The sequence below is a fragment of the Pristis pectinata genome, chromosome 13 (genome assembly GCF_009764475.1).
Source record: "Pristis pectinata isolate sPriPec2 chromosome 13, sPriPec2.1.pri, whole genome shotgun sequence".
NCBI lineage: Eukaryota > Metazoa > Chordata > Chondrichthyes > Rhinopristiformes > Pristidae > Pristis > Pristis pectinata.
The window spans coordinates 16,053,949-16,078,033 of NC_067417.1; the positions used below are offsets into that span (position 1 = coordinate 16,053,949).

General features: G+C 41.0%; 1 protein-coding gene across 2 annotated transcripts in view; it reads right to left on the reverse strand.

Annotated features, from left to right (window-relative positions):
- The window catches only part of wfdc1 (WAP four-disulfide core domain 1), a 39,926-nt gene extending 17,289 nt beyond the window's left edge, over nucleotides 1–22,637 (reverse strand). Inside the window, exons 1-3 of one of the 2 annotated variants that reach the window (XM_052028342.1) lie at nucleotides 22,500–22,637; nucleotides 21,465–21,610; nucleotides 921–1,116 (exon numbers count right to left, since the gene is read on the reverse strand). In XM_052028342.1, the coding sequence (XP_051884302.1) occupies nucleotides 921–1,116; nucleotides 21,465–21,584 (316 nt within the window). In that variant the 5' untranslated portion in view covers nucleotides 21,585–21,610; nucleotides 22,500–22,637. Of the gene's footprint in view, nucleotides 1–920; nucleotides 1,117–21,464; nucleotides 21,611–22,089; nucleotides 22,149–22,499 lie in introns of those variants that run through there. The other variant, XM_052028343.1, reaches the window with a different exon arrangement.
- Nucleotides 22,638–24,085: the final 1,448 nt, after the last annotated feature.

Sequence of the window (24,085 nt, forward strand, 5' to 3'; positions counted from 1 at the left end):
TATAAGTTGAGGTAACTCTTGTTCCTGGTCTGGATCAGAACACATTAGTTCTACTGCCAGCCATCCATCTGTCACATTGATTCAGTTTTTTCTCTCTCCATTATCACAGTTTGACCTGCTGGGCATCTCCTACAGTCTTGTATTTTGCATCTTTTCATGATCTGTTGTCTGTTATCTCACTTTCTAACTGGGCTCATCTTGTAGCCTTTGTTTCATATTTTTCTCTCTCTAACCCAGTTTCACAAATATATGAATTATAGGCCAGTATTGGTACAGGCAGGGAAAGTGAGTTACCTCAAATCGAATTTGATATTGAGCCTGGATTGTTGCAACATGCCCAGACTGAAGAAGAGGTGCTGTTCCTCAAGCTTACATCAGGCATCTTTACACAGTGTAGAATACCACAGGCAGATAGATTAGAGTTGGAGTTGGATGAAGAAAGTTTTTCTCTCTCTAATTCTCCCCATTAACCCATTGACTGTATGACCTCCACAACTTATCTCCACAGCAATCCTGGCTTCACCTTGTCAGAGATATACCCTTTGTTCTATCCATCTCTTCACCACTTTCTCTGCAAATTAAACCTAACTTATTTTCTCCCTTGCCCAGTTCTGACACAGAGTCTTCATCCTGAAACATTAACAGGTTCTCTTTCCATAGATGCTTTTGCTGCCATTTTCTGTCTTGTTTTAATTGTAGCCTCACATCTTGTTGCCTGATCCACAGTTTGTCATAGAGACCGTGCTTGAGGAGTGTGGATCCTGTCCTTCGCATAGACAATGAGATTGACTTGGCAATTATGTAGAAATGAAGAAGTGTTACAGCGACCAACTACCATTGTGCTTTAGTCAAGATTTCATACAGCATTACACTAATAATGCAACAAAGGATATTTGGACTCATGCAGAGGTTAAGTGTACCTGGTGGTGGTTGCACAGATTCCAAGCAAGCATAAATGCAACCATTGTAACAGCAGCGTTTGTGCCTTTCACACTCAGAGTCTGACCTGCAGCTGGGAACCTCACAGGCCCTGTCTGGCAATGCCTGTGGGGGAGGTGGGCACCGATCGTTCTTCTGGTATTGTGATGAATGTGAAATCAGTTGATACTCATAGTCCTGCAGAAATGGATTTCAACAAAGACACAGGTAATGTTAACTCATGTGACAAAACCACATCAACCAATTCAAAAGTAATTCTGCCTTACTTGCCCATTTCCCCCATTTCACCCTATCAGAGATATTACCTTTATCCTACCCATTCCTCCCACCACCTTCTCTGCAACTTAAAACTATCTTATTTTTAAATCTCCCTTTCCAAGTTCTTATGAAGGGTCTTTGACCTGGAATGTTAACCCTCTTTCTCTTTGCACAGATGCTGCCTGACCTGCTGAGTGTTTCCAGCATTTTCTGTTTTTATTTCAGATTTCCAGCATTTACAGTCTTTACATTTCTACATGACAAGAAATGTGGCCACCTTGCTGCCCTGTCCAGGATTTAACTGAGGGAGACTTTTTTTAAAATTTTCATCTTCCAGCACCCACAGTACTTTTACCTTGAGTAAAGCTCACAGCATTTTCCTTTAAACATGCATGAGCACAATCACCAGTTCCAATGATTTTCAGTTGTCCCATTTAGATTTCATCAAACAACGTGACATTACTATTAAACAGAGCTTTCCATATCCTCAGATGGACCCAGTAAAGGGGATTAAACGATAGGGCTGAGCTGCTCAGTGTCACACCTCAGAAATCATGGATGGATGTGGTAGAGGAATGCAGGATGCTGCCACCCCGTGGACAAAACCAGGATAGTTTCCAGCTCTTGCCAAATTCAGGTGATAGAAGCAGAAAATAGGATTGGGCAATTCAAATATAATTATGGCTGATTATCTACTTCAGTGCCCCGTTGACTTGTGCATGATTTGCCAACTATTATACTTAATGCCCTGACCAACGAAGGCAAGTATGCTGTACACTTTCTTTACCACCCGATCTACTTGTGTTGCCACTTTCAGGGAGTTATGGACTTGCACCCCAAGATCCCTCTGTACTTTGATACTCCTAAGGGTCCTGCCGTTTACTATATGCTTTCCTCTTGCATCTGACCTCCCAAAATGCACCACCTCACACTTGTTCGGATTAACTCTATCTGCCATTTCTCCGCCCAAATTTCCAACTGATCTATATCCTGCTGTATCCTTTGATAATGGTACCTCCTGCATATCATCAGCCTTTCTAAATGCTTGCTGGACCCGAATGCTTACTTTCAGCAATTGGTGTTCAAGGACACCCAGGTCTCAATACACCTTTCATTTTCCCATTCTATCACCATTTAGATAATATGTCCTTTATAGAAACAAAGTCGGTAACCTCACATTTATCCACTTTGTACTACATGTCATGCATTAGCCCATTCACCCAACTTGTCTGTGCATCCTCCTCACGGTACACATTCCCCCTCTCTCCCCTCTTCCCGATGTGCCTGGGAAGTTATTTGTGCGCTCCTTTGTGAAGACAGAATCAATGCATGTGTTTAATTTTTCTGCCATTTCTTTGTTCTCAATTATATTTTACTCAATTTCTGATGGTAGCAAACCTAAATTTATCTTCACTAACCCTTTTAATCTTCACGTATTTATAGTGGCTCTGACAGTCAGTTTTTATGTATACTCCATAGTATTATTGCTAACCTGATTTGATCAATGTAGATGTAGATCAAAGATACCCACGGTCCCAGTTGCATACCACTTTAATTTGTGATGAGGTGTTACCTTGTTCCACCCATACATATTCCACAGCATGATTTTCTGAGCCAATATCCTTCTTAACCATTGCATTGATTTCCTCTTACCATCTTCACCACTTGGCCTCCTTTCCCCCTTTGCCTGTTATTCAATTCAGAATCAGAATCAGGTTACTATCACTGACTTATATGTCATAAAATGTGTTGTTTTGCGGCAGCAATTTGACCAAGATGAAGAAATACTTTGTGTAGCTTGGCAATATTTTTTATTTTGTAAAGCTTGGCAATATTGTTTACATTTTTATTGCCAGTCCTTGAACCCAAAGAACAGACTGGGCTAAAAAAAAATTAAAAGGACAACTGCTCTTTCCATTGAATGCACAATTTGAAATAGTTTATTAGTTTAGCAAAATAGCATTCCACAGTCCTGCAGGTGGCGGTAGTTAGTAAATATGCAACATCCAATACTGCCTTAACCACCATAATTTTTAATTGATGAAACTCTCTGGCTTTGATACTGAAAGAAAACCTACCACGAAAGCAAAACACTGCAAAGGCTAGATTAAAAAAAGAGAAAATGTCAGAAATATTCAGCAGGACAGATCACATCTATGAAGGCAGAAACAAAGTTAATCATTATGGTCAGCAGTAAAGCAGGGCACTAACTGGAGCTCTCACTTTGAGCTGCATTCATCAACAAAGTATCAAAGACAAACGGAGTGAAATTTGCTGTAGAAATTCACCTCCATTGTGTTTCAAACTTTTTCTCTGTTGAACTTTAAAAAAAATACCACAGGATTTTCAATAAAACAGAAAAAGCTGGAAATACTCAGCAGGTCAAGCAGCACTTGTGGAGGGAGATGCAGAGATAATGTTTCAGCTCTTTCCTTCCCCTCAACCAGCTTTGGTGAAAGGTTAGGAACACTAACCCTGTTTACCTCTCTGCAGATACTGCCACGTTTACTGATTACTTCCAGCATTTTCTGTTCAATTTCAGATTTCCAGCATCTGCTGTGTTTTGCTCTTATATAATAGAAATTTTACAGTTTCACCTCTGAATTCAGTTACCTTAGTGTTTAGGCAGGAAAATAATGTTAAAAAAAGATGTTTAAGTTATCTGAAAATTTTATTACTGTTTGTCCTCAGTTTACAAACACCCAACTTATGTACAGCCCGTACATACAAACGAGCATGAGGGGGACCAGCAGGATGAATTTGCTGGTTGCTGCGGGGCTGCAGGCATCTTCTGCAGCCTGGGAGCTCGGTTTCTGGTCGCCTTTCCGACTTGTGGACTGTCAGGGTTAGGAACCATTCACAGGAATGGAACCCTGCTGTAAGTTAGGGAGGATCTGCACTGATAAATGTAAAATGCAGTCAAAATGATTCAAAATTGCAAGATATTAGTAAGAATAGATAATAGGAACTATTTGGCAATAAATGGGCAAAACCTAGCTGCTTCATCAGCATTCAGTACTGGCAGCTGGATGGTTTCATGTGAATGGAGTTGGTGACTATTCCCAATGATCAGTTTCACTTATCGTTATATAATAGACCCAGTGGTGCAGTGTGCATAGCTGCTGCCCCATAGCTCCAGCGACCTGGCTCCAACCCTGACCTCCAGTGCTGTGTGGGTTTCTCACAAGTGCTCCACTTTCTTCCCACATCCCAAAGACATGTGGGTTGGTGGGTTAACTGGCCACTGTAAATTGCCCTTACATATAGGTGAGTGGTAGAACCTTGGGGTAGCTGATGGGGATGTAGGATTAGTGTAAATGGGAGCTTGATAGTCAGTATGGAATTGGAAAGGCTTACTTTTGTGTTGTATGATTCTACAATTCTAAAAATATTACGAGGAAATTAGTTTTTTAATATATTAATTTCCTGCCCAAACAATCAAGTAAATGTTTTCGAAGGTGAAAATATGATGGTTCCTAAGCAAAGGCCAAAATACCACTGAGGCTGAAGGTCTTAAATAGAACAGAAGATGCAGGAAATACTCAGCAGATCAGGGAGCATCAGTGGAGAGGGAAATAGATGACCTTTCATAAGAACTGCTCAAGAGCTTTGGAAGAGAAATTCACAATACAGTGAAGTGCTCTACTCCACTTCCAAAATATAGTTCCATTAGCTTTAATGGAGCTGAATTTCAGAAAGGGGTGTACAATAAGAAGCCCATTAAGTACTACTGTTTGAGGACAATGGGTCCAAAGTCACTTTTTATCTCCCAGACAGACTACACTTACACATATCATGACGGAGACATTCAAAGTGATTCAAAACAATCATACGCCGGTAATTTAGCTGAAGGCTTGGTGATTAAATAAGATGTTTTTTCTTGCCCCATATATATCAGTAAATTTCATTAAATGTACGTCCTGCTGATGTTTTCTCAACTCAGCCAGATTGTAAGAGAAATGCTATGACATGTACCTGGATCCTTCGCCTGGTAAAAGGGGAAAACCACCAGCTAAAGTTCCTACTTCTGCTTGCTAGTCAATAATCTAAACTGCAGTTGTGAATCTGGGTATCAAGAAGGACACATTAGATCTGACTGCATGGTGTCACAAGTCAGTCAGCCTTAGAGAGAAGGTTCAGCCATAAAGGAGCGCCACTTAAATAAGCTACTACAAGAGCATTAGCGTCTGCCAAAGTGGAAAATTCTTCACTGGTCTGAAGTTATAGATCCTAAATGTTTCAGACAAATACTGTCAGAAGCAAGGATTTATTCTGATGGTGGAGGGGTGGAGGTTGGTGTAGTGGTTATGGAGGGAGCCAATACAAGTTAAGTCATTACATAGATTTGTTGAGGGACATCATGTGCTACTTGCAGGATACATGGCAAACCTGAAACAATCACAGAGAAAAACTCAGCAGGTCGAGCAGTATCTGTGGAAAGAGAAACCACATCAACTTTTCAGGTCAAAGACCCTTCATCTGATTTCTCGCATCTATAGTTTTTATGATTTTGATGTACATGGCAAGCTTATTTGACAATATGTTAAAGCCCACTGCCACAAGATGTTGATTGAACCATCTACAATAGGGGCAAACTACTCAATTGTCCTGCTGCTCTTGCTAATTCACAGCTTTGCAGCCAATATTTGAACTGTGCCAGGCACTCCCTTCTTCCCTTGGAATTTGCACTCTGGCAAGGAGTCTCTCAAACCACTTAACCTCACACATGTAGCAAGGAGTCTGATGTATTTATCTATAACCACTGTTTCAAGAAGTCTAATTTTAGTTCCCTCATTTTGTTAGACATATTAGATACACACTCAATTTATAATTTCTAAGCTAATTGAATTTGCATTGAAAGTAATATGCAGAATATTGTATGCCTGATTTATTAGGGAAAAGTTTCCCCAGATATTGGGACATGCACCAAGGTTGCAGCTTTTCTATACCAGGACCGGAACCAAACAGATATCTCCTCCTTTTCAACTGGATGTTGTACATGGAGCTCCAGAGATATTTGAAAGAGATTTATGGACACTTGACAGGCATTTTTGACATATACAAAGGGATGATTGGCTGATAACCCTCACATCTGAAGAGGAACACATGAGCAACACTTATATCCTGAGGGTTCTTTGTGGATTTAGCCACGCTGGATTCATCCGAACAGAATTCAACATTGTGTTTGAACATTTGATATATTTTTCATTGCAAAATTAACCAATTTTTTAAGTAGTTCTAAAAAATTCAGCTATTTCTAGTGGTGCAATGTAAACCATAAAGCAATTTCCATAGTGTTCTGCTACTTCTCTTGAAGGTTAACCAATCAGATTGTTCCCACTTTCCAACCAGATAACTTCTTCTCAAAGGTCAGTGGAAGCAGAGTCTGAATATTTTTAAGGCAGAGGAAGATGAATTCTTGATGAACTACGAGCTGAAAGGTTACCAGAGGGAGGTGGGAATGTGGTGTTGATGTTACGCTGACATCAACTTCTTCCCCACTACCATCAGGTTCCTGAACTGACCTGAAAAACCCAAATATTACCTCAGAATACATTTCTTACCCTCTCTCTCTCTCTCAACTTGCACTAATGTTGTTACGTTTATTTTGTCATGTAATGTTTTATGTTAATTTAAGTTTATTTGTCATGTTTGTTATGTACTGTACTGCTGCTGCAAAAAGCTAATTTTCATAGCACTTATGCCCCATGTATACATGCCCATGGCAATAAACATGAAGAACTTGATCTGATTAAATACAGGAGAAGGCTCAAAAGGCCAAATGGTCTACTCCTGCTCCTAATTCATATGCTCATACATATGTTTGTATGTACAGCCTTTTTGGTCTGTACTGCTTATAGTTCATGCAGACTGACCTGCTCATGGACATCTCATGTATATTATGAAAGTTATATTTGATATTATTAAATTTTCTAAATGAATTGTTCTAGGTGTTTGAAATTAGTTTTTTTTTCCAGTTTTAGCTGTGACTTTTGCTTTTTATTTGTTCATGTGTTGGCCATTAGAGAATGCGTGGTAAATATGGCACTGCCTGGAATTCAGTACAACAAGAACTTGTGGGTTTCCCACTTTAGCTGCGTGGATATGTTGTTTTTATTTTAAGCAACACGTGTGCATCAACTCCTAGAACCACAACAGCCAGCTTTAAGCTGAAACATGGTTTGAACTTGTATTAGGATACATGCACGTCCCTTCCTTTTCTCAACCCTTCTGCGAGAGTGAGAAGTCATGAAAGATGTACAAACATGACAAAAGAGAGCAACAAGACTGAGATCGACTTGAGCCAATGCTGGTTCCAGTCTCAACTAGGAATAACGCCTGCATGGTTTTGTTTTCAATTATTCGTTTCTCAGGTTGTGAACATCACTTGCAAGGCCAGCATTTATTACCTATCCCTACATGCCTTTGAGAAGTTGGCAGTGAGCTTCCTTATTGAATCACTGCAGTCCTGCTGGTGAAGGTGCCCTTACATTGCTGGTGGCTAAGGAGTTCCAGGATTCAGACCCAGTGAAAATAAGAAAAGGGAAAATAAGTTCCAACTCATTGAAAGTAAATGATGTCACTTGAAGGGGAACCCATGTGTTCATACCCTCTGCACCCCACAGTGGTAGAGTTTATTGATTTGGAGGTGCTATTGAAGTGGCTTTCCGCATTTTGTAGATGTTACACACTGCAGCTACTGTGTACCAATGATGGAGGTTCATGAATGTTTAGGGTGGTGAATGGGGTGCTGACCCAGCAGGTTGCTTTATCCTGGATGGTGCTGCACTTCTTGAGAATGGTTGGAGCTGTATATATCCAGGCAAGTGCAAGGTATTCCACCACATTCCCGATTTGTGCTGAAAAGGCTTTGGGGTGTAGGGAGGCGAGTTACTTTTACAAGATAACCAGCTTCTGACCTGCTGTCCTAACCAATCAAGTACAAGTCAGGATATGTAACAATATTTACAACATCTAGACTGGCATGTCCCCATTGACCCTCACCAATTTTTATGAATGCACCACAGAAAGCATCCTATCCTGATGCATCACAGCTTGGTATGGCACCTGCTCTGCCCAAGACCGCAAGAAATTGCAGAGAGTTGTGGACACAGCTCAGCACATCACGAAAACCAGCTCCCCTCCTCCATGGACTCTGTCTACACTTCCCACTACCTTGGGAAAGCAGCCAACATAATCAAGGAACTCCTCCCACCCTGGACATTCTACCTTCTCCATCCTTCCATCAGGCAGACGATAAAAAAGCTTGAGAACGTGTACCGCCAGGCTCACGGTCAGCTTTTATCCCGCTGTTATAAGACTCTTGAATGGACCTCTTGTACGATAAAGATGAACTCTTGACCTGACAATCTACCTTGTCATGGCCCTTGCACCTTATTGTCTACCTACACTGCACTTTCTCTGTAACTGTAACACTATATTCTGCATTTTGTTATTACTTTCACCGTATGTTTCGATGTACATGTGACTAATAAAGATATCTTTTCCCTTGTACTACCTCAATGTATTTGTATTTTGAAATGCTCTGTATGGATGACAAACAAAACAAAATTTTTCATTGTATCTCGGTACATGCGATAATAATAAACTAATTACCAATTATTATAAAAATGATGAACTAAGGAAATATCCCTTGCTATCTACTTGACCTGTTTTGGCATGTCACATGGTTCTTGTGAATCATGTGAACAAAACCTCTATTTATCTTATGATAACTTAGAGTCACAGATTATCATACAAGAAGTGATTTAGTACAATGGCCATGTGAGGCACATGGGAGGGCTGACTTTCCTGGATCATTCACTGAGTCTAGGATTAGAGCACACAGTTCCACATCTTTCCTATAGCCTTAGGCCTTCTTCTTGGCTTTCATAAGATCAAAAGGTTGAGAATTTTACACCAAACCTAAACATCAAAAGCAAGATATCAGACCACAGCATTGTTTTTGATGTTAGAACTTACAAAGCTCTGTTAAAAAGTTCAGATAGTATGCCTTTAAGGACACTGAAATTTAGAACATATTAATATATTCTTAAATGTTAATTAAATAGCTATTCTGCAGTTGAAAACAATCTGCTGCTTGAAATTGGGACAGTTATGTTGGTTGGCTCAGACCCAAGTAAAACCACCAACCCCATAAAACCTAAGGAGAATCTTCAGCCGTCTGCCTGGTACTTCCTGACATCAGTAGATCAGAGTCTACCTTTGCTCTGCAGGCTAGCCCCAGCAAGTTATTCCCCAGCCGATGGAAGCAGATTCATCTTGCACGAGTAGGATGATCTCCCCCAGCTGCCATCATCACTTAGCATAATCAATGACCCTAAATCCATGGGCTCTCAGTCTCCCATGGACCCCTTCAACTCCCTTGTCATTTCTGGCACATACTTTACCAGAAATTCTCACTGTTCACCTGAAGGAAATTCCATTGCTGATCTCTTGCATACAGGAGGGGTTAGATGTCATCTTTTATCAGTCTACACTGCTGCTGGGATCCTCACTCATTGCCCATAAACTCCCAATCATCCGTTTTAATCATTTGCCAACTGTGGGCAGTGTGTGACTGAATTTCTAATTTACATTGATCACAAGAAATCTCTTGACGGGCAATAGGGACGCAACCTCTACAGGGTCAGGTTTCACTGATACAACATGTGACAATGCCTGTGGAATCTAACTATTGCAGCAAATGTGACTAAAAAGTAATGGAAGGGTGCCCAGATTGCAGCAGAAACATTTCAAAGGACTGACAAAATGAATCATTCTGGGAGTGCAGTGGCAGTTGTTATACAGGCAAGTATGTAACAGAAAGGCTTTAATACAAAGAACACTGTGTTCTTCTTGGGCAATTTAAAATGTAAAGATATTGATGGCTTTGAGCTGGTGACTCCCTTGGCTCCCAAACGAGGAGCTTTGTGATTCAGCCCTACTTCCTTCGAAAACTTATGAATTTAAAAAAAAGTTACATTTTTAGGAGCCAAGTGAGGTGCTACAGGAAGGAACAGAGGAAACTGAATGCTTGAATGACAATAATTTTAACATTTCCTTTGGAGAAGGGATGAATGAGACCAGCATGCTGCAACACTTCAAGACTTCCTCAATTAGAGTCCCAGAGTTCAGCACAATACTGCAGGAAACATCAAAGACAAGCTCTTTTCGTCAGTGAGAAGCTTTGTAAATACAGACTCCACTCCGATCTACTATGCATATGACTAAAAAGTTTTAAGTCTGTTCCATTAAGTTGATTTCCAAAATGACACACTGTACTGACTAGGAAATATTTTGCTGTTCCTTCACCAGATCTAAATCCTGGAACTCTCTATCCAACAACATTGAGAGGGTGCATTCTCTAGAAGGACAGCTGGGGTTCAAGAAGTTGCCTTGCTTTCACCTTATCAAGGGCAATTGGGAATGGGCAATAAATGGGCCTTGCCAGTTAATGAAAGGGAAAAGAAAACTGCAGATGCTGGAAAGCTGAAATAAAAACAAACTGCTGGAGTTTATCCAGCATTTCCTGCTGAACTTTTCCAGCATTGCCACTGCTGCCTGACCCCCATGAATGAATAAAAGTTCAGTCCTTGAATTTACTAAGGTTTCCAGGGTGTTATTTTAAGATCAGGTGCTGTCAACAGACCTTCATTCAAAAGCTTTTAAAGGAAAAGATTAACATGGATTTGATTCTATTCGTTTACTGACAGTTTATCTAGAACATGAGAAATAAAGGCTGCAGTAAGCTAATCTGCCCCTCAAGCCTGCTCTACCTTTCAATATCATGGCTAATCTTTTACCTCGGTACCACCTTTCCACACTTACCCAATATCCCTTGAATTTCTCAGTGTCTAAAAATCTACCGATCTGTGTCTGTAATGTGTTCAGCAACTGAGACTCAACAGCCCTCTAGGGTAAAGCATTCCAAGGACCCCGTACTCTGAATGAAGGAACTTCTTTTCATCTCAGGACTGAGCGGCCGACTGCTGACTTTGAAACTGCGATCCCCTTTTCTAGATATCTCAGCTGGGTAAAACACTGTCCCTGCATCAACCCTGTCAAGCCCTACATGTGTTTTCTTCTAAAGTGAAATTTTAAGGAGATTCTTTTGGCAAACTGGCCTATTTAAGAATATAAAGGACCGTGTAGAGATATCACATATTATCACCTTAATGGATAGAAACTGTTTAAAATCCTGCACGGGTTGCTGGATTCTGAAAAGTACTTAAATAAATTGTGAATTAAATAAATGCTTCTAGTTCCTTGGGTATCTATGATTTCCTGTGATTTGCTACGTCCATCCTCCAACTTGCTGTGAGCAACTTCCTGGACTCTCATTTTTGTTGAATAACAGGCATAAAAATGTTCATTAATCTATCCTCTACTGAAAATTCTTCAAATGAACAGATGTTGTTCTATGGCCATTAGCAGCTGGAGTACAATTTAGTATGGAAGTCGCAGAGGATTAACTGATTTTTCATAATTCATTAGAACCAGAATATGTGCCAAAGGATTGAAGCCAAATTTCTTACAGCTCTGTTCCACAAAGGAGGAATGTCAGATAATCAGCAATATTTTGGTATATGCCAGCTGTTAGAAAATTACCAACGGAAATAATTAGGGATAAAATAAATACTTTGAAGATTGTAGAAAGATTAGAGATCAAAATGAAGTTATACTGGGGAAGTCATGTTTGACTGGCAGCAGACTTTTTGAAGAGAAAGGAGACGCAAGAGACAGCAGACGCTGGAATCTTGAGCAAAAAGAGAATAATGGAAACTACACATAGGTCATTTGTGGCAAATGTTAGAATATGTGGATCTCCAGAAAGAAAGTGGTTTTCTTCTATTCAGTCACTGACAGCTAATGATTGATACATATAATTTATAGGGAACTTTGATTATTAAACATGTCTGTCACATCTTGAAGTGGTGAATCTGAAAGAATTGTAATAAATCATTGTGCTATTCTCTCACTTGAGTAATACAAACACCCTCTTCCCAAAATAGCCAAAAAATAGGAAATGAAAGGAAAATATTTAATGGGCCAGATTTTGTTGTCAAACACTGATGCACTTATTGGAGATGCTGTCGAATGAGAATTGCATATTAAATTGATGGATATTAAATTTTGCTTAATGTTTTAAACTAGGAGGTGCAGCAAAACTAAGTACATACCTAGCAAGTTTGGAGTGCTGCATATCACAAAGTTGCATTCCCATACCTAGTCAATTTATCCAGCCTCAGAAATTTGAAAGATTTTAAGTTGCTCACCTTTCTACATCAAAGGCCTGGAATATGTGGCTGTAATAGAGGATGAACTGTCATTGCTCGATATCATTCCTCCTTTTTCTTTATTTATTCACTATTTGGGATCTGGCCATCACTGATAAGGACAGCATTTGTTGTCCATTCCTGACTATCCTTGAGAAGAGGCTGGTGAGTTGCCTTCCCGAACTGGTGGAGGTACTCCTACAGTGTTACTGGGGAGGAAGTTCCAGGCTTTATACCCAGTGAAAATGAAGGACCAGTGACAAATTTCCAAGTCAAGTTGATATGTGATTTGGGAGGAACCTGGAGATTTTAGTGTCCTTGTTCATCTTGGTCATAGGTTTGGGAGGTGCTGTAGCCAAGGTGAGGAACTGCTGTGCATTTTGTAGATGCTACACACTGTGACCACTGTGTGCTGGTGACAGAAAAATAATCAATGTTCAAGGTGATCAACGGGGTCTCAACCAAGTGGGCTACTTTGTCCTGAATGGTGTTGAAATACCTGAGAGTTGCACTCATTGAGGCAAGTGAAGGGTATTCCAACACGCTCCTGATTCGTGCCTTGTAGATGGTGGAAAGGCTTTCAGGTGTCGGAAGATGTGTCTCTCAGAGCAGGATACCCAACCTTTGACCTGCTCTTGTAGCCGCAATGTTTAAGTAGAAGGTTCAGTTGCATTGCCAGTCTAATGTGGTCCTCAGGGTGATAGTGGGTGACTTAGCGATGGTAATGCCATTGAATGTCAAGGGGAGGTGGTTAGATTCTTGTTGGAGGGTCACTGGCAGGCACTTCTGTGGCACAATTGTTACCTCCCATGTATCAGCACATGCCTGAAATTTGTCTAGGTCTTGCTGTATCTGTGAAAGTAACTATGATTTCTGGTGCCTGTATATGTACACTTAGGAACTTAAAAGCATGTGAAATAGGAGCAGATGTAGGTCATTACTACTTGAGCCTGTTCCACTATTCAATAAGCTATGGCTGATCTGATCTCAGCTTCAGCTCCACTTTCCTGCCTGTTCCCCAGTACCTTGGTCTTCCCTATAGACTAAAAATCCACCTTTCTAATCCTTGACTATATTCAGTGATCACAAGATCACAAGACAAGGGAGCAGAAGCAGGCCATTCGGCCCATCGAGTCTGCTCCAAGGAAAGGGAAATAGAAATGAGAAATGGGGAATGGGGGAAGAAGAAAAAAAAACTATTCTAATCCCAATTTCCAGCCTTATCCCCATATCCCTTGATACACCGACTATTTAGATATCTATCTATCTCCTCCTTGAATGCCCCCACTGATCTGGCCTCCACTGCTGTACGTGGCAAGGAGTTCCACAAATTCACCATCCTCTGGCTAAAGAAATTTTTCCTCATCTCTGTTTTGAAACTGTACCCTCTAATTCTAAGATTGTGCCTTCTGGTCCTGGACTCACCCACCAAGGGAAACAGCCTAGCCACATTTACTCTGTCCTTTCCTATCAATATTTTAAATGTCGCTATGAGGTCCCCTCTCATTCTTCTGTACTCCAGTGAGTACAGTCCAAGAGCCGACAAACGCTTCTCATACGTAAGCCCTTTTATTCCTGGAATCATCCTCGTAAATCTCCTCTGAACCCTCTCCAACGTCAACACATCCTTCCTAAGATGTGGGGCCCAAAACTGCGCACAATATTCCAAATGAGGCCTCACTAGTGCCCCGTAGATGCAGTCTCCAGTGCTCTCCTGGGGACAGGATTCCAAAAATTCATGACCTATTGGCAGATAAATTTCCTCTTCATCATGAAGACGGGAAACTGAAAGTTACTTAGAGCCTGTTCCTCCACAGGGCACACTGCTGCAGTCTGAGATTTTTTAGGTACTGTTCCTACTGAAAACTGATTGGAATTGACACGTCTTGTTGAATGAGGTGTACCTCGGTTTTTAACAGCCTACAAATTGTAAGTACTGGCAAGCAACCTCATAAGTCATCTGGCACTGCTGTCTGAAGTTTTTTTTTATTTTATATGTGATTAAAACTGTATTTGAATCAATGCAATCAATCATCCAATCTCTTTCTGCACCACCACAACTCGGTGAGCACACAGCCAGTCCTGTTCCCAATGCTGCTCTAGCACAAGTATTGAAAATATGTAGTATGATGTAATTCCGTGACTTGAATATCACTCTGAAATACACATGTATATATGCATTTTATGTCATACCATAAAATACACAGGTTCTCAGAAGAAAAGGTCCTTGATCCATTTCCCATCCCAGCCAATTCAACTATAACATAGTGAAGAGTGGGTGGAAAAATCCAGTAATTAATCTCTAGAAAGTACTACATATGGTCAATTTTCTGCTCCTTATTGAATGTGCTTCTGTCAGCATACTGGATTGTGTCTGCAACACTTCATTAATGTCAGTCTTTTTCGTTTCCTTTCACATTGATCACAAGGTGTCTGTATTTCCCTTGCCCTTTTAAATCTAATTCTAACTGACTATTTCACATGCAGGAGGGACAACTGACAGAAGTTACTAACCAAGTGAATTGGAACAATAGAAAATTTCTACTCAGAGTTTATCTATGAGCAGGCTCTGCACATTTAAAGTATTTGCTCAAGGTTTTGTCTCCTTTGACTTTGGCCTTTATTAGGAGATTTGCTTTCAATGGATGGTCCTTTAAGAGGATAAAAGCTGCACTTCCAAACTGTTACTGAACTGCATTTTGTACTTGTGCACGCAGGGAAATAGTTTAAGGACAGGTTATTATCTATTTTGAAATAGCAATTTAAGCAACTGCAGGTTTCAGCATAACATAGAGGGTGCAGAATAGTCCTTTTTTGGAAAGGAAATAACCCAGACAAATTACACCTCTGAAAGACTCTACACTTTGATCTTTGTTACTCACTCAATTAAGAACTCTGTAATTCAGCATCTCTCCTTTTTGATATGCATTCAAATCCATCTCATTGGTTTTTGGCAATTTGCAGCTAACAATAAAAACTTTAACGACAAGTCTTTGAACTTTCACTTTAAATATGGTCATTATCTGGTCTTTAATTCCACCTCAGCTTTAACATAGACACTGAAGCACAATTTTGTAATCTATCAAATGGGCTGGGACTTGCTAAGCTTTGTTGCTGCTTCAGAACAACCACAGATACTCCACCATTTTAAAGGGTCACAATTGTTGGACTTCTGTATACAGTATGTGCTTTCCAGTGCATCAGACTGGGGTTCATTGAATGACAGATGATGCTGTATCTTTCATCATTCTCCACCGGCAAAGTGCAGTCTTGCTGGGACTTCCCAGCATTACACAGGGCAATCAGTTCTCTAATGCTGGGCCAAGTCACGAGACCCTCATTGGGGATTTTATGACTGCAGATTATGAGGCAAAGGAGAAGGTGAATTACTTTTTAAAATTGTTTAGGTTAATGGTTTAATTACTTATAATTGCTTGTACCATGTTTTTGATTATTTGTGAAAATATTTTAATTATCTAGTTCAGTTGTAAGAGTTTTTAAGTGTAGAGACATTTAAAAAAACTAACAAAATCATTTACATTTGGCACAGCTCCAGCTTCAACAGCTATTGGGGGCTGTTAGGACCCTCCACATTATGCCAGCTAATGCCAAGTTATCATTTGAACTACCTTGATAGATTCAAGGTTATGGAAGGCCAGTGAGATACGCTGTCATTACAAATCCATTTGAGAGTGGACACACAGGGAATATGTGTGGTGATTCCAGGCAACAGACAGGGTCCAGTCCTTCATTTTATCACAAGGGCTGTTCAAGAAGCGTTTTGGTTTATTATTCCAAGCCCTCACCCACTACAAGTTTCCTGTGTCGCAAAGTATATCCCTTTAAGACAAAAATATCCAATGTGAAAAGTCGTCCAGCCGTTACTATTAAAAGAAGTTAAAGATATTATTAGATCAAAGGATAAGGCTATAACATAGCCAAAAAAAAACAGAAAGCCTGAGGATTAGGAAACTTTCAGGAATTAGCCAAGGCAGGCAAGTGAGAAACAAAAAAAAATTGACTAAGAGTTTTTGTACATAGATAAAATGGAAAAGATTAGTAAAAGTTAATGTGGATCCTTACAGACTGAGACAGGAGAAATTATACTGGGAAATAAGGAAAAGGCAAAGAAACAAATAGTTTATGTCTGCTTTTATGGAAGAAATACTGAAAACATCTTGGAAATAATAGAGAACTACAGGTATAGAGTGAAGGACGAGATCAAAGACATAAACTTTAGTAAAACATTAGTACTGGAAAAATGAATGGGGAGCTGTTGATCTGCATCTGATGATTTTGAAAGAGATAGCTGTGGCGATTGTGGATGCACTGGTTGTCATATTTCACAACTCCATAGATCCTAGATCAGTTTACACAGATTGGAAGGTTGCATTTATAACATCACCACTTAAGGAGGAGGGAGAGAAAAAACTGAACCATGGACCAATTAGTCTAACATCAGGAAGGAAAGCACTGGAATCTAGTATTAGGGAAGTGGCAAGAGGCCATCTGGCAAATAATAATAGGATTGGGTAAAGTCAACGTGGATTTATGAAAAGGAAATCATGTTTGACAAATCAGTTAAAGGTTTTTGATACTGTAGCTTACAGAATAGACAAGGATAAATCAATTGATACCATGCATTTGGACTTTCAAAAGGCCTTTGACAAGCTGCTACACAAGAGGTTATTAAATTAGAAAGCATGGTGTTGGGTGTAGTATACTGTTGTGGACTGAGGATTGGCTAAAGGACAAAAAATAAAGATATTTTTAGGTTTTGAGGAAATCAAGGATTACATAATTATTGGAGAAGCATAGGCTGAAGAGGGGCATGGCTTTGTGAGGGGCAGGTTGTGCCTCATGAGCCTGATTGAATACTTTGAGGATGTGACAAAGCACATTGATGAAGGTAGAGCAGTGGATGTGGTGTACATGGATTTTAGTAAGGCATTTGATAAGGTTCCTCATCGAAGGCTTATTCAGAAAGTCAGGAGGCAAGGGATGCAGGGAAACTTGGCTGTGTGGATTCAGAATTGGCTTGCCTATAGAAGACATTGGGTGGTTTGTAGATGGAGAGTATTCTGCCTGGATGTCAGTGACCAGTGGTGTTCTGCAGGGATCTGTTCTGGGACCCCTGCTCTTTGTAATTTTTATAAATGACTTGGATGAGGAATTGGAAGGGTGGGTTAATAAGTTTGCAGATGACACAAAGGTTGGTGGTGTTGTGGATAGTGTAGAAGGTTGCTGTAGGTTACAACAGAACATTGATAGAATGGAGAGCTGGGCTGAGAAGTGGCAGATGGAGTTCAACCCAGAAAAGTGTGAAGTGATACACTTTGGAAGATCAAATTTGAAGGCAGAATACAGCCCTCTTAGCAGTGTGGAGGAACAGAGGGATCTTGGGGTCCACGTTCATGGATCCCTCAAGGTTGCTGTGCAGGTTGATAGGGTTGTTAAGAAGGCGTATGGTGTGTTGGCCTTCATTAGTTGGGGGACTGAGTTCAAGAGCCTCGAGGTAATGTTGCAGCTCTATAAAACTCTGGTTAGCCCACACTTGGAGTATTGTGTTCAGTTCTGGTCATCTCATTATAGGAAGGATGTGGAAGCTTGAGAGACGGTGCAGAGGAGGATAGCAGAATGAGGGTACCAGCATGCTGCTTGGATTGGAGAGCATATCTTATGAGGAGAGTTTGAGCGAGCTAGGATTTTTCTCTTTGGAGCGAAGGAGGATGAGAAGTGTCCTGATAGAGGTGTACAAGATGATAAAAGGCATAGGTCAAGTGGACAGTCAGAGACCTTTACGCAGGTTGAAAATGGCTCACACGAGGGGGCATAATTTTAAGGTGATTGGAGGAAAGTATGGGGGGATGTCAAAGGTAATTTTTTTTTTACACAGAGTTGTAGGTGTGTGGAACACACTGCCAGCAGAGGTTGTGGGGGCAGATACATTCGGGACATTTAAGAGATTCTTAGATAGGCACATGAATGATAGAAAAATGGAGGGCTATGTGGGAGGGAAGGATTAGATAGATCTTGGAGTAGGATAAAATGTCGGCACAACATTGTGGGCCGAAGAACCTTTAATGTGCTTTAATGTTCTATGTAAGTGCGGAAAAGTGGGACTAAGGTGAAAATCAGCCAAGATCTTATTGATTGGCAGAGGAAGCATGAGAGGCTAAATGGCCTTGTTCTGCTTCTATTACCTGCACCGTCTACAACGGCAAAAAAAGAGCAACAATGTTCTGGGAACACCTTTGCCCACAAATTCTCCAAGCCTCCCACAATCCCAACATCGTTCCCTTATTTTCTGTGGTTCCATGTACTGAAATTCTCCACCTAACACAAATGAAGGAGCAAGGCCAGCTAATGTTCAAGGAATTGGCTCCATACCACTTTCTGGGATGCACAACTAATATAGTCTCAGAGACACTGCAGAAGATTTTAAAACAGTGAGCTGAGTTTTGTCCTCACCATACATTTTCAGCAGGACTTGGGAGATATTGAACAAAAACTGGAACTCTAGTCAGTTTCCCCTACTGAATCAAGAGCTATTGAGACAAACCGTATTGCCTGACATCATCTTGACTGATCGTTCAGTTAGCATGAATGATGTTTCTCCTTCTGGAAATGATTTACTCCAGGACTGATTTTATTGGACACTGTACTTAACCAAAATGCTGTCTGGTAACATGACATCATTAAAACATCTGATCCATTCACTGGTTCTAGAATGTTGATTTTGACTCTGTTCCAAATGGCTTTTCTCTATTCATCTCAGTTGTCAGGATGGGTGTCTAGAGATAGGCTATAAATGCTAGCCGATCTGTCACCCATCCTGACAACTGAGTACTTTGCTAGCGGGGAGTGTGATGGCTTTGCCAAAAGGGACACTTACATCTTCTCCATAGTTATGATACGTGCATATGTATGCGTTTAATTTATTTCTCCAAAAACAGTCAAATCTAAATTCCTCCGCATGTCCCTGCTTACTTGGTCACTTCAGAGGACACCTTTCAGTGTCAACAACATTGTTGAAGCACTGCAGCTGCATAAAATGCAAACTGGGTGAAGACATTGATGAACCAGTACGGTTTTTATAAGAATCTGGTAGTTCATGTTCATTTGTACCAAAATTATTATACAACTAACTTTCATTTTCAGGCACTATTTAAATGCAAGTTGTTACTGTATAATACCTCCCAGAAATACTTGACACCATGTCACATGGCGTGTATTAGAGCCGGTGATCAAAAGTTGAGGGGTAGGGTTTAAGGGCCATCTTAAAAGGAGGGAGGTGTGTGTGTGTGTGTGTGTGTGTGTGTGTGTGTGTGTGTGTGTGTGTGTGTGTGTGTGTGTGTGTGCGTGCGCGCGGGGGGGGGGGCTTTTGGAGAGGTGTCGTGAGGGACTTTCAAAGGACATAAACTTAACAGTCGCCACAATGATGGATCAGGGCGAATAACTGGATAGTCAGGAATTAAAACACTAAAGAGTGTGCGCCACCCAGCTCGACAATGAAGGAGAGGCATTGCAGGAGTTAAACTTGGTACTGCGTCCAGAAGTGGGTCGCCTCTCACTACTGCCTACCAATATTACACTTAATGATTAAATAATCCGAGCAAATTATTCTTTTTAGTCACATTTTGGCATCGTGATTCCCTTCATTCTTAGTTCTTCTGGCCTTGAAGAGCATCGACTCCCCGTAATGTTTCTAAAAGATCATATCACTTGCCTATGAAGTTAGAATTCACACACATTGAAACAGAACGAATAATAAACACAGCCGTCACGTCAGAACACTCCAAAGGCTGGCTCACATTCCACGGATATCTCATGAGTGACAGCTATCTCCAAGTGTTCTATAACGAGAACACTGGTCATCAATAAGATAAGTTCCATTTAGTCATTAATCTGTGAAGTAGATTCACATAATGAACTGGCGGCATGTTTCACAAAGCACCTGCCCTGATAATTCAGATTTAAGATGAAATCAACCCCACGCTAATGGATACGTTGGAGAATTATTACTGAACAATACGGGCACTGTAAAAATGTGTTATCTAGTTGGAATGAAGTGTGCACATTCTTCAGGAACTGAAGTTCCTTTGGGGGCTCGACCGAGGGACAGGAGCAACATGTCCCAATGCCTGCACCTTAGGTGGAGACACAAGGAACTGCAGATGGTGGATACCGGAGCAAAAACAAACCAAAATGGTCTTGATGAAGGATCCCGACCTGAAACGTCGACTGTCCATTTCCCTCCACAGATGCTGCCTGACCCGCTGAGTTATTTCAGCATTTTGGGTTCTTCCCCACCCCATCTTACCCCAAGTCCCCTGTTTTCGGCGTAATTTACAAACTCTTTCTGCACACAAGTCCCCCCGAGGAGATCCAACTCCGGGCCCGAGTATGTCATTCATTTTGCGGGGCAGCTGCCGCATTCCGCACAGTTACCTTAAATTACCCCTCAACCCACCTTCGCCGCTCTACAAATTAGTTAGCTCCATTTATTGACCACACCGAGCGTTCACCGGGCAGGCGAGTGGAAAGCTTCAGGGACAGGACTGCACGGATTTGTCTGTCCAACCGGTGTGTACAAGGGCGCTATTTTTAGGCTCCCACCTCCAACAACTCCTAGCCCCTCGTTTACGGATCTGCTCGAAATGTCCTCGTCCCCAAAAGTGAACACATTGCGCCCTGTCGGTGGTTAAATCCGGTTTAAAATGAACGATTCTCATTACACAACCATGCAAAATCCTCCAGTAACTGCCCCGCACTCAATATTTGGAGATCCCCAACATAAAGAACATACACTTCTGTTATTGCGTTGCACCCCCTACAGAAGGGACGAGTGCTGGTTTGCACCCACTGTTAGTTTATAACCTTAAAACATCAGCAGAAGTCCATCATCTGACTCGGCAGCATGTGCTACGGATTAATATCGGTCCTTCCCTCCTCGATCAATTTTCTCCTCTATAGAAAAGTACTCACGTCGTGTTTATCTCCTACTTTCACTCGGAGGCTCTTGGTAACTACGGGCAGGGGCCGTAGCGTCAGCAAGCAGAACAGGGCCGCCGTCAGTGCTCGCAGGAAACTTTTACCGCGATTCATCGTTGGTGTGTGCACCCCCTCCACTTCTAGAATGGCGGTAAAGGACGGATAAGAAAGAGAGAGTTCAGTTTGCAAAGTGTTGCTGGAGAAGCGGTTACAGCCAACGTAACGGAGTGCGCGGGTGAAAGCAGGTATCCCCACACGCACCAGCTGTCTATACCCTAATATTAGCCAGATATTTTTAATCTGACACAGGCGTGTTCACATCTGGCAGCTTGTCCACACGCACCGACCAACTCCCTCGCTGATTACAACTTGAGAGCGATCTGTCCTGTTCTGTCTAGGAGCCCTCGCCCGGAGTCCACCTCGCCCACAGCTGTTTAAAATAAGCAGCTGACCAGAATTCATAAAAGCAGCTGGCACATGGGAATAATAAAACCGCTTTAACACAGTCCATGAAAGTTTAAGTAAAATAAAAAAAACTAAAGCATCGAATGTTTATGTGCCAGACAGGATAAAACATGAATTAACTTCTGGGGCGAACGGGGATACAAGTACAGTATACCAGTGTTAAAATTTACGAGATCACAGGCTGAAACAGTGTTAAATAGAAAAAAAACAGCTGCCCCGCTGCCCCGGCCGCCGCTGTGTGCAAGCTTCAACCTTCCAGCGAATAGTGCCGCGGAGGTCTGTCCAATCAGACTGTACATTTGTCTTATTCACAGTAAAGAACGAATCTCTTTTCTAAGTCTGTAAAGAGAATTCAGTTTTCACAATGCCATGACATGGTTTCCTCCCATTCTTAATCCGTGGCAGCCGTGAATTTTGGTAATAGTTTATCCCCAAACAACATTGAAAATTACAAGTGTAACTTCAGCGAAGCTTTCTTTTGAAACTCATAAATGATTCCAAGCAGTTGCTGAACTGGGAATTTCACAATAAAAAAAACGACAGGTTAACGCTACAGATTTTTACCAGTTTGTTGATGATGAGTGGGTATCCTGCAAGTGCCTCAGGCAACCGCCAAGAATATGGTGTTGCTCCTGTATCAATACATATTGTATAATGCGAAAATGGCAGTAAAACGGTCACTCTGTGTTTGGGAAAAAAAACATGAATCTGTTTCATGGCTGCATATAGTGGCAACACTACTCCAAGACAGAGTGAGCTTGATTGGATAATTCCACTGTCAGTCATGTCGGCTGACCTCTCTGTTGTAAATAACTGAGATGGAGTTGAAGGACATAATTCGTATGTAATAATTCACCCCTGCATTTCTGGCTGAAGTCCCCCGCCCCTAGTCTGAGAGAAGGTGTTAGAGTTTTCTTTATAAGAATTTTAAACTCCGCTCTCTAAATAGATAGTTTTGATTGTAGGATTTTTTAAATTTGGTTTATTAGCCCTGACGAACTCCGCACATGCAACTCATTGACCAACGTATAGTTGTCAATAGTGAATGATTATCAGCATCCGTTGGAAAGTAAAGTCAACCATCATTTTGACAGGTATTCGTTAGCAATTTAATGATCGTTTCGGGCTGACAGTCTAAAGGCTACAATTATTGCCAATCCTCAGTTGCAGGCTGAGAAATGCAGTCAAATTAACTCCAGCAGTTATAAAGTCATCAAATGATGGAAACACTCAGCAGGTCAGGCAGCATCTGTGGAAAAGGAAATAGCTAATGTTTCAGGCCTGAGACCATTCATCATAACTGGGATAGAGGAAAAACAAATTAGTTTCCAGTAGTGGAGAAGGTGGAGGATGCTTGGGTGGAACAAAGAGAATATCTTTGATAGGGTGAGACCAAATGAGTTGTGATGTAAGCACCTAGAGCAGCTTCTTTTAGTTAGGATCAGATTATTCTTCTTTGGCAGTATAATGTGTTTCTAATCGCGAGGCATAGTCAGCAGGTCAGACTATACAAATAGAAAAAGAAAGAACTTCAGCAGTTCCTGTGGTGCATCCTTCCTACATATGGCCAAATAAAAGTCCAGTGAATCAGGGCTGGGCGTACCATTCAACTAAATTGCTTTGTCCTGGATGGCATTGCGTTTCTTGAACATTTCTGCTGCAAACTTGACTGGAGGCGTATAGATGCTGGAGTAGCTAAGGAACCGGGAACTTACATAATTATTGCAGGGCACAAAGCATTTGGAATTGTTTTGAATTGGTGCAATAGACTGTATTTCAGCAATGCAATTGACTGTAGCGTTGCTTAATTTACTGAAGTAATACAGTCAAATGTATAATTTCACTCGTCTGTTTGTCTGCCACTCATTTGCCTTGCCCCACTGCCTTTCAAACAAAGGATAGATATTGTGGACATATCTAAAACAATAGGAGGAGTTCAACAGAGTTCAATAGAATGTTACTGCATTCTAATGCTATGTGCCTGTGATGCTGCTGCAAGTAAGTTTTTCATTGCACCTGAGCATACATGCGCATATGACAATAAACTCAACTTTGACTTTGACAATTAACAGATTGTCTGGTGACTATAGAAATCTCTGTTGACTGTCTTGGAAATCACCAAGTTGATGGCCAATCATTTTTGTCAACAA